Genomic DNA, 12,087 nt, shown 5'->3' on the forward strand with positions numbered 1-12,087 from the left:
ACATCTCCTACATTGGCAGGCAGGTTCTTTACCACTAGTGCCACCTGGGAAGCCCCAGAGTTTGTGGACATATGTTAAAACCACCATATTAATAAATATTTTGAGGAAGATAATTTGAGGATCTGAAAATATCCTGTTTTGCCCTAGAGTGTGATTCACTAATTTTCACTTTGCCTGAGGCAGTTTTTACTGTGGTATTCTTTTTTAAAATGTTTTGTCAGTTAAATTTTTTCTTTTTTATTAAAATATAATTAACACATTGGAGAAGGAAATGGCAACCCATACCAGTATTCTTGCCTGAAGAATCCCATGGGCAAAGGAACCTGAAGGGCTACAGTCCGTGGAGTCATAAAAAGTCAGACACGACTGAGTGACTAACATGCACAATTAACACATAACATTAGTTTCATGTGTAAAACATATGTTTTGGTATATGTATATACTACAGAATGGTCACCACAAATCTAGTTGGCATCACCACATACAGTTATAAATATTTTTTCTTGTGATAAGAGCTTTTAAGATCTACTGGGCTTCCTGGTGGCTCAGACGGTAAAGAATCTGCCTGCCATGCAGGAAACCCGAGTTTGATCCCTGAGTTAGGAAGCTCCCCTGGAGAAGGGCATGACAACCCACTCCAGTGTTCTTGCCTAGAGAATTCCATGAACAGAGGAGTCTGGCGAGCTACAGTCTATGGGGTTTCAGAGAGTCAGGCATGACTGAGTGACTAACACACACATCGTAGCAAATACTGTGTGTGACATGCCCAGGACTTACTTATCTTATAACAGGAAGTTTGTACCTTTTGACATGCCTACCCCTTGCCTCTGGCAACCACCAGTTTGTTCTTTGTATTTATGACCTCATTTTTTAAAAATTCCATAGGTAGGTGAGATCATACAGTATTTATATTTCTCTGTCTTGTTTCACTTAGCATAAAACCCTCAAGGTCAATCCATTTTGTCACAAATGATAACATTTTCTTCTTTCTATAGGTGAATAATATTCACTTGTATGTATATGTATCACACCTTTATTCAATCCTCCATTAAGGAACATTTAGGTTGTTCCATGCCTTGGCTATGGTAAATAATGCTGCAGTAAACATGAGGGTGCAAATATCTTTCCCAGTTATTGGTTTTATTTCCTTGAGATAAATAACCAGTGGTGGAAATGCTGGACCATATCATAGTTCTATATTTAATTTTTTGTGAACTTCCATACTGCTATCCATTGCCACTGAATGGATTTATATTTCCACCAACGGTGTATGAGAGTTCCCTTTTTCTTCATGTCTTCACCGACACTTGTTATTGTCTTTTAGATAATAACCGTTCTATCAGATGTTAATTAATATCTTATTGTGTTTTGATTTGCATTGATTTCCTTGCTAATTAGTGACGTTGACACCTTTTCACGTACCTTTTGGCCGTATGTATACCTTCTTATGTATTCAGATCTTCTCTCTGTTTTTAAAATGAGATTGTTTGGGTTTTAGGTATTGAGTTTTATGAGCTTTTTATATATTTTGGATATTAACCCTTATCAGATATATGATTTAAATTTTTTTCTTCATTTCAGAGGTTGCTTTTTCATTTTGTTAATGGTTTCCTTTCCTATGTAGAAACTTTTTAGTATGACTTATTTATTATAGTCCGACTTGTTTATTTTTACCTTTTACCTATGTTTCTATTAGGACTTTTATGCTTTCGTCTTATGTTCAAGTCTTTAATCCATTTTGAATTTATTTTTGTGTATGGTGTGCGATAGTCATCTCATTTCATTTTTTTGCATGGGCTGTCCAGTTTTATTGGAAAGACTAACTGCACAGTTGCACTCATCTCGCACGTAGTAAAGCAATGCTCACAATTCTCCAAGCCAGGCTTCAGCAATACGTGAACCGTGAACTTCCAGATGTTCAAGCTGGTTTTAGAAAAGGCAGAGGAACCAGAGATCAAATTGCCAACATCTGCTGGATTATGGAAAAAGCAAGAGAGTTCCAGAAAAACATCTATTTCTGCTTTATTGACTATGCCAAAGCCTTTAACTGTGTGGATCACAATAAACTGTGGAAAATTCTGAAAAAGATAGGAATACCAGACCACCTGACCTGCCTCTTGAGAAACCTATATGCAGGTTAGGAGGCAACAGTTAGAACTGGACATGGAACAACAGACTGGTTCCAAATAGGAAAAGGAGTACATCAAGGCTGTATATTGTCACCCTGCTTATTTAACTTCTATGCAGAGTATATCATGAGAAACGCTGGGCTGGAAGAAGCACAAGCTGGAATCAAGATTGCTGAGAGAAATATCAATCACCTCAGATATGCAGATGACACCACCCTTATGGCAGAAAGTGAAGAGGAACTAAAAAGCCTCTTGATGAAAGTGAAAGAGGAGAGTGAAAATGTTGGCTTAAAACTCAACATTCAGAGAACGAAGATCATGGCACCTGGTCCCATCACTTCACGGGAAATACACGGGGAAACAGTGGAAACAGTGGCATACTTTATTTTTTTTGGCTCCAAAATCACTGCAGATGGTGATTGCAGCCATGAAATTAAAAGACGCTTACTCCTTGGAAGGAAAGTTATGACCAACCTAGATAGCATATTGAAAAGCAGAGACATTACTTTGCTGACTAAGGTCCGTCTAGTCAAGGCTATGGTTTTTCCAGTGCTCATGTATGGATGTGAGAGTTGGACTGTGAAGAAGGCTGAGCGCCGAAGAATTGATGCTTTTGAACTGTGGTGTTGGAGAAGACTCTTGAGAGTCCCTTGGACTGCAAGGAGATCCCACCAGTCCATCCTAAAGGAGATCAGTCCTGGGTGTTCATTGGAAGGACTGATGCTGAAGCTGAAACTCCAATACTTTGGCCACCTCATGCGAAGAGTTGACTCATTGGAAAAGACTCTGATGCTGGGGGGGATTGGGGGCAGAAGGAGAAGGGGACAACAGAGGATGAGATGGCTGGATGGCATCAGCGACTCAATGGACATGAGTTTGAGTGAACTCCGGGAGCTGGTGATGGACAGGGAGGCCTGGCGTGCTGTGATTTATGGGGTCACAAAGAGTTGGACACGACTGTGTGACTGAACTGAACTGAATCATTGTATAATCTTGGCTCATTTGTCATAAATTAATTGACCACATATTCATGGGTTTATTTCTCTGCTCTCTGCTCTACTCCATTGGTCCATGCATCTGTTTGTGCCAGTGCCACTGTTGGACTACCATAGTTTATAGTATAAAGTCAGGAAGTGTGATGCCTCTGGCTTTGTTCTTTCTCAGGATTGCCTTGGCTATTTGGGATGTTTTGTTGTTGCACACAAATTTTAGTATTGCTTGCCTTCTTTAAAAAATGCCATTGGAAATTTGAGAGGGATTGCATTGAATCTTGTCGATTGCTTGAGTAATATGGACATATTACCAACATTAATTTTTTCAATCCATGAGACTGGACTATTTCCACATAAATATTTATTTGTGTCATCTTCAGTTTCTTTCATCAGTGTCTTACAGTTTTCAGTGTATACATTTTTCAACTTCTTAGATCGTTTCTTCCTAGGTAATTAATTCTTTTTTGATCCAATTTTAAATGGGACTGTTTTCTTAATTTCTCTTCCTGATAATTCTTTATTAGTGTATATGAATGCACCAGATTTTTGTATACTGATTTGATATCCAGCAACTTGTATGTTTTGTGGATGCAAGCCCTATTGGCTTTCATTGCTAGATGTTTTGGGAGTTCGTATCTCAGGTGTGGGTCTTAAAATTACCAGATGTGGGGGTCAGACCTTTTGCTCCTCAGGGGGAAGCTCGGAAGCATGAGTTTCCTACGGATTGTGGGTCACCACACTATGGGTGGAGTTTTCTGCAAGATTGTGTCTCATCTGCTCCTACCTGTGTTGATTTGGGGTTTTTTGGATTGCCCGTTGCGTAGGAGTCTCTCAGCTATAGTTTTGTGGTTTCTTTCAGAGGAAATTTTTCTATATGTAGCTGTACATTTGGTGTGTCTGTGGGAGGAGGTACGTTCAGGATCTTCCTACTTCACTATCTTCAACCAGAATTTCTACTGTGGGGTTCTAATGGTAGTTTTCTGTTTCTCTCATTCCTTTCATATTTGTTATTTGAAATTCATTTTAAGAAAAAATTCATCCCCTTACATGCTAGTGTGGGGCCAGTGATATTTATTATTTGAGTATACTCCAATACTGTTATTATTTTGTTGCTCAAATTATTCCAGTGCTGGGATCTCTTTCACTGTAGTCTCCTGTACCCTTTTGACATCTTCCTGTTTTTAAAAAGTATTTATTTATTTTCTGGAACTATAAGATGCTTTTATTTTCCATCCCTTAGACTTAAAATTGGCCATTTTTCCAGGAACCCCTGGTTATTTTTATTGGATAATGATAGTGATAAACTAACATCTTAGAGCTAGTTGTACTTGTTGCTTTATAAGTTTCATTGCTTCCAAAGTGTCATTGCTCCTATGCTTGCACAGAGAACAGTACGTTAAGTTTAGCATATGAATACTGTGGAGATGCAATATGATGTTTTGGGCCCCATTTTTTTATGTAATTAAAATTTTGACACAGCCAAAGATTGATTAATTTTAGGTGAGATTTACCTGATTGAGGCTTTGGGACAGATAATTCACATAATTTGCATTATTTTCAGTGAATTACACAGTAAAAAGCTTAATTTAGTGTTTAAGGCATTTCAGTGTAATTTAAATGATCTTTTATTTCAAAACTATACGAGTGTTGCTATATGATTTTAGTAAACTGCTTTAGATTTAATATTATGTAAATATTACTGTTTATATGTATATTAAATAACAAATGATTGAGTGCCAGTGTGTAAGTGAAAATATACCATGTTTTAAATCCTTGCTTTCACATTTCTGACATACTAATATAAAGTTAACTAAACATCAGATGGCCAGAATATACTGTGTGATTTAAAGGACATTTTGGGAATTGTTAAACTATAGTACTTTGATCCTTCATACTTGACATGACTCTCTTATTATTTGACAAGGAAAACTGTGGGAATTGGGTGGGATAGTGAATTTCCCATCTCATACTCGACACTACTATTAACCAAGTTATATAAGCTGAAAACCCAAGAGCAAGGCTATAGTGTAAGGTTGTGAATGAGGACACCAAGCCAAGGGGGCAAGTGGGGCTCAAGTCCGCCTTCACTTTGCTAACCAAGCTGTATGGCCTTGGTTTGGGTCTTCTTTGGCCTAAAGAACAAATGTTATTTCTAACTTCTTATCTAATTAACATAATTTCCTTGGCTATCCCCAGGAACTATCACTGACTCCTTTCCTTGAGACTCCTCTGAGTCTCGATTTATTTGCAAAATAAGCAGGTTATCATCTACTTCACACAGTTGTTGGGAGGAATCCATTAATTGGTAGATAGAAACAGTTTAGCACTATACCTGTTACCCAGTAAATGCTTGGTATTATTTTGTCTCATATATGAATAAGCACTGAAATTTTTAAGGTTAACTTTAAATGTTTGTCACAGAATTTAACATATAAAACTTCTAAGACAGAAGTTAAATAGGTGGAAGAACCCTCATTTCAGCTGGTCATATGGTGGTTGGATATTTCTTGTACCACCCATTCCATGTCAGTTGCCTTCAGTGTTTCAGATGACTGGGGCTCCTATTCAGTGGAATAATCTGTCAGGGACTATGGAGGATTTCTGGTTTTACTGTACAGTACTTGAAAACTTTCAGGTTAGCATGCCTCAATTTCATGGATGTTGGCAGAACACATGAGATTTATGAGTCCGTGATAAAGAACTTTTTTATTCACAGTGTGGGTATCAGCATGTCTGAATGTTTCTTCTTGTCCCCAAGTCCCATGGAAGCAGCATGTATAGGTCCAGATGGATGCTGCACACACAGTGAGGTGGTGTTACAAGAGAAGAACTTAAAAGTTAAAACAGAATTATGAATAGTTAATTCATATTGAAAGTCTCTCAGTCGTGTCCAACTCTTTGAGACCCCATAACTATACAGTCCATGGACTTCTCCAGGCCAGAATACTGGAGTGGGTAGCCTTTCCCTTCTTCAGGAGATCTTCCCAACCGAGGGACTGAACCCAGGTCTCCTGCATTGCAAATGGATTCTTTACCAGCTGAGCCACAAGGGAAGCCCAAGAATGCTGGAGTGGTAGCCTATCCGTTCTCCAGAGATCTTCCCAACGCAGGAATCGAACCAGAGTCTCCTTCATTGCAGGCGGATTCTTTACCAACTGAGAAAAATTCTTAATTTTTTATGACAAAGGAGACCCTGTATCTTCCAGGGCTGTAGGTAATTCTACCCTTTGCTCTGGGGCTGGGTAGCATCTCTATTTTCCAGAGTTGTTCGCTGTACAAATATTGAAAATACAGTGCTGAACAGAGAACGGTTAAGTCTTGCTTGCAAAATGTGTGGAAATGTGGGAGACACACTGAGAATATCTTCCAAGATAATCTTTCTTTCTGAGAGATGTGAGTGCTAACAGAGATGCCTGAGGTTGCTGTACTCTGCCACTCATTTAGAGGCACTAATAGGGTTTGCCTTGGGGTGATCTATGTTGCCCCTATTTGTAGCAGCAACCCTATTTCCCCACAATTATTAATAAAACAATCAGTTCTGTACCCAGTACCTTTTCTAGTTCAACCAATTGGCATCTTAAAACCAACTAGGTGGCATCCTCCGATTCTAATTTAATGAGACTGTTGTGTGTTCCTCATGGAAACATTCTTTCCTTGGATACTGAGAGCTGTTTTCAGTGGAATTGGATAAAGGTATACATTTTGAAGGTGCTTGTTTGGTGTAATAGTGAAAGGAGATATTTTATCTTTCAACTCTGTTATCAGATCTATATCTTCTGAGAGGTAACCGTATGAGATACTGAACACAAGTTTAAAACATCTACTACATGGTGTAGGGTACCACACCAGCTATATATCTTTCTTAGATTGAGAAATCACTGGATCTTCAATAGGCTAGTCTACCATTATAAGTCCAGCTGCATATGGGTAATGATAAAACTAGTGAAACCCATGGGCATCAGCTTTCTCTCATTGTAAGGTAGGTAAATTTTCATTCTGTTAAAAAAATGAATAAACCTGTTAACAAGACACTAATATTAAAGTAATACTAACAATAATAATAGTAAAGTATTTAAAAAGAAAACTATTATGCTTAAGATCAATAAATACCTGCTTCCTCCTCTCCAAAGGTTGAAATTCATTGAGACAGATATCAGAGTTATGGATATTAAAAGTCAGCTTTATTGCCTAATGAATCTAAATTAGAAAATGTGATCAGCTGTCTGGCCAAATGGGCTTGCTGTCACTCTCTAAATACACAAAGTTCCTTGTTCTAGTAACACAAACTGGACAAACCCAACTTGCTTGCCCCTTACAGTACGCACAAGGGAGGAAATCAGAATTGCATCCTCCTTGCAAACAGGCTGGCTTCAGAAGGTGAAATGAGAATAGGCTTAGCTCATTTTCTTATCTCTAGAGCACCCAAATGGATTAGGTCACTTCTGGGGAGTAGTGAACACCAAGTTGGGAGAGAAATTGGGTTATTATATTCTGGAAAGGCACTCATAGCGGAAACATGAAGCCTAGGGAAAAGAGCTTATCAAAGAGGTAGTTTAGCAATTTATCTATCCTGCACCACTTGGCACTTGACTTGACTGCCTGATTGATCAACCTGTATTCATTCTGAGCACTCAAGCTTTCTTATTAACTCCTGTTACCGCCCCCCTAACCCCCCATATCTAGACCACTGGGTATACACCTAATGACCAGGGTCTTCTTGCCATCGTCCTTGACAGCATTTCTCTCTCTTTGGCATTTTTTTTAAACAGCATTTCTCTTCAGAAATGCCTCCCAACATCTGATGGTTCTTTTGAGAGCTTTGCTAGGGCTTATCACATATCATTGCCTGAAAAAACTGTTTGAACTTGAGTTCAGAGCCCTTCCTGGGCTTTGAGTTGCTCAGCTCTGACCTACACAGGTAAAGCAGACAAAATTCACAAATCCAGAACTTACTGAGTACTGGGCTCAGTTGAGGGCTGTCTATCCATCTAGTTAAGGATATTCTATGCTTGAGGTCCCAAATGGAAACAACAACAAAGAGAGATTCTCAACTGACCTTAGTGTATGTGCTAGAGACAAAGGGAGATGGGTAACTAGCTCTCACTGTGTGAAGGGCATAGCATTCCAAGTACGGCATTACCAGTAGTTTTAAAACAGATTATAAGCCCATGCAGGCAATCAGGTTTATTCCACTAAACTTTAGAAGACACCATTCCTTAGTAAGGATAGAGAAAGTTCTAGAGCAATTCTGTTTAGCATAGTCCATGGACTGAGGTCACTGAATTATTAATGTTCTGTAAGAAGTATAGAAATTGAGAGTTTGTGTTTAGAAATTCATACAGTAGTCTACAGAACATAACACTAATAGTAAAACTGAATCTAAAAGTTTAAAATTAGAGGTTTCATTTCATATGTTTTTGAATATTGTATAAAATGTTTTCATTTCAAGTAATTGGTTTTTACTGTATTTTACAAGTATTGCTTTGGTAGTTTAGACTGGTACTGCAGATCTGTATTTGGGTTTCAAATAGGTAATTTAAAAAATGGTTCTTTACTATAGATAGTTTGTGAATCCTTTTAATTTTGTTACATCATTGGAATTTTATATAAAATCTAGATATATAATGTGATTTACTAGACTAGGGTAAGGTACATGATACTCAAAATAAAATTTTGGCAGACTGCCTGGAAACCGTTATCTACACAGAGCTGTATCATGCTTTTCTGATTCAAGAATAAATACTAGAGATCATTCTTTTTTTTTTTTTTATAATTGCATACTATTTCACTAAGTGGGCCATTTAATCTATCTTCTATTGATGGACATTTGAATTGTTTCCAATCATTTATGAAGAATACTGCAGTGAATATTCTTACATAATTATTTCACACATAATGAAGAATGCCCAGTAATGAATGAGACTGTTCAAGAGATTATATGTCTTTAATAGCTCTTGCCTAACTGTCCTTCATTGGGGTTGTGCCAATTTACATTCCTACTAGCAGTGTCCCCCAAAATATGTTTTTCTCATAGTTTTGTCCAATAAAGCCACAGGAATTTTGAACAGTTTTAGATTTATATTCCCCTTTTCTTTTTATGGGCTTTTCAGGTGGCTCAGCAATAAAGAATCCATGTGCAGGGGACTTGGGTTTCGTCACTGGATCAGGAAGATCCCCTGGAGGAGGAAATGGCAGCTTGCTCCACTATTCTTGCCTGGGAAATCCCATGGACAGAGGAGGTTGGTGGGCTATAGTCCACAGGGTGGCAGAGAGTCAGACACTACTAAACATGCACACAGCTCCAGCAGCAGCTTTCTTTTTAAAGCATTATCACAGTAGGGGCCAGAAACAGAGTTTATACTTGTCACTTTTTAGTAATCTCAATATCAACATAAAAACCATGGGATATTTTTAACATTTAGAACTTACTACTGGCACACTGTTTCTTTGAAGCAGAGAGTTAATACCTGAAGGACAACTCAAGGAACTAATTTAAAATTTTACTTGTTTTATAAAGTAACTATCTTAGATACTTCTCTGGTAAGCTTGACCAATAGCATTAATATACACGTATAGCTCCCAACGCTAGAACTGCCAAGTGGAAAATAGAGATCAGGAAAATGAGGCATAAGATGGTTTGGGGAAATACAAAATTATGACTCTAGACTCTAGGGTTTTAGTTCTGCTACTGAATTGCTGGGTGACCATACATAGCACTTCTTAATTCTCCCACCAACACTTACACCATACATATGTATCTACATACATACCTGCACACACATACCCCTGGCTAAGTGTCTTGAGTCTTGAGCTGTTTTTAATCTGTCAGAGAAAATAAGCACAAAAGTCTGCACCAGAGGCTTTCTTGAGGTGTTTTCTCACCAGTAGCTTAACAGAACAATACCTAGTATTTCTGAAGCCTCTGCTATGCCTCTCCCAGAGCTAATTTTTATAAGTATTAATTATTTATATGAAATAATTAACTGACACAGGAACTGACACAGTAACTGACACAGCAGGGGCATCTATTAATTGTAAAAATAAACTATAAAAGGAAGAAAAATCTCAAACAACTATAGACTGAAATCAATTATTGTGACTTTATTACAAGAGTTACAAACAATACTTTAGTGGTATTTATTCATATCACAGTTACTCATACTATATACAATAAGTATTTATACAAGTCTACATTTAAAATAAAAAAGAAAAAGCAATTAATGTCCAAAAAAATACTCCTCACAGTATCAACAAGATTTTTTCTAAAGTTATGGCCAATAACAAAGGAAATTCACAGTTATTCTGAAAATATTTTAAAGATGCAGGAATCATATTGCACATAATATAATTATAAACCTCACTGAACAGATTTGTATATTTTAATCTAGTTTTTCACAAAATTTACATTATCATGCAATACTTCACTGTGTACAGAATAGTGGAACTAGAATAAACAGGTTAAGTTACAAACAATATAATGGCCACAAAATTAAAATTTTTTAAGTTATATTTAAAATAATTTTATTATACAAACCCACCCACCCCCAACACTCCAGTGTAATAAAGCTTAACGGACAGAATCAAAGTTTGTTCACAGATTAAGTTACTTTTTTAGTGTTCTTCTTTGTCTTTTCCTTTCTTTTCCTTTTCATCCTGTAGTGCAGTACCGAGTTTTTTAATAAGAACTGACAGAACCTTGTCCAGTGGATCCATGACTCCTCTTTGAAGCCATTTAGGAATAGTAGTCCTGGCATGATGAAAGCCCAATTTTTGAAGAATATAATCAACACCTACTGGATCAATTTTTCTTCCAGTCCAAGAAATTAATCTAAAATAATTATAAATTATTATTATTAACGAAATCCTGAAGGTAGGTTCAGGAACATCACTAAGCCTCCACAGTATGCTCAAGAAAAATATTTTCAGTAGATACAACTGATTATCTAACCTATAATTCCTAGATTCACTATAACAGCACTCAAAAAATGTGTGAGCCTATGCAGCAATGAAGTTTAGTGTATTTCATTGTGATTAATTTATTTCAGGCCTCAAGTTACTGGTCTTCTTAAAACCTTTAAAGGATACCTGTTTCACTCAAAGATGTTGATTAACTTGATGGGGGTGGGGGAAATCCTTTCATGATGTACATGTATATCCAATTATGATGTTATACCCTTAAAGTATCTATTTTCTCAATTATACTTCAATAAAGCTGGGGGAAAAAAAGACTAACATTTACTGTTTGCTATGTGCTAAACATCTTTTGAATAAGAACCATATTTCCTTCCATATAGAAGAACAGCATTAATGGAATACTCCTCGTCTTTCTCTGCCCCCTTACTGATGGTTTATCTACTTGGAAAGTTAACAGAGGAAATGAGTAGGGTAATTAAGTACCCTCCTTACCACCTACTCTTTCGGAGCCATTTGTCTTAAACTGTTCTTTCATGCCAGAGATTTTTCAAGAACAGGTACTCAAATAGTTAGCTCAAGACTGTTTATGGCTGCCTATAACTAGGTGAGAAAGCAGGTCTGCTGACTGCACAACTCTAGCATCCCTTTGCCCCCAACCTCCAATCCCCCTGAGCTCTATCATTGAGACCCTGTAAGTAAGTCCAAACATGGACTTTGTAATAGACATTGTTGCCTGACACTAAACAACATTCTCTGTTATCAGCTTTATCAGTGTTAAAGGTGTCATTTTGATTTCTAGCTGCCTCTTACTATTTCAATTGATCCTGAACTCAGGTAGGGAAGAAGAGGGTATTAATCATTAGTCTGCTAAAACTGTAACAGTTATAAGCATTTTGCATTAGTTAACTCATGTAACCATTGTAACTGTATAAGGTAGGTAATACCATTTTCCAAAATCTCCACATGAGGCAGCTAAGACAGTTAGATCCTTTGGCCCAGGTCACTCAGCCACTATGCTATATAAATGAGCTTAGAGCAGAGCTTTTTAACCA

General features: G+C 37.3%; 1 protein-coding gene across 17 annotated transcripts in view; it reads right to left on the reverse strand.

Moving 5' to 3' along the window:
• Positions 1-10,202: 10,202 nt before the first annotated feature.
• Positions 10,203-12,087, reverse strand: part of BLTP1 (bridge-like lipid transfer protein family member 1) — a 208,042-nt gene continuing 206,157 nt past the window's right edge. For all 17 annotated transcript variants that reach the window (XM_042234373.2, XM_060401067.1, XM_060401064.1 and 14 more), the window contains one exon: positions 10,203-10,949. In XM_042234373.2, the coding sequence (XP_042090307.1) occupies positions 10,733-10,949 (217 nt within the window). In that variant the 3' untranslated portion in view covers positions 10,203-10,732. The remainder of the gene's footprint in view (positions 10,950-12,087) is intronic.

Source organism: Ovis aries, chromosome 17 (assembly GCF_016772045.2).
Source record: "Ovis aries strain OAR_USU_Benz2616 breed Rambouillet chromosome 17, ARS-UI_Ramb_v3.0, whole genome shotgun sequence".
NCBI lineage: Eukaryota > Metazoa > Chordata > Mammalia > Artiodactyla > Bovidae > Ovis > Ovis aries.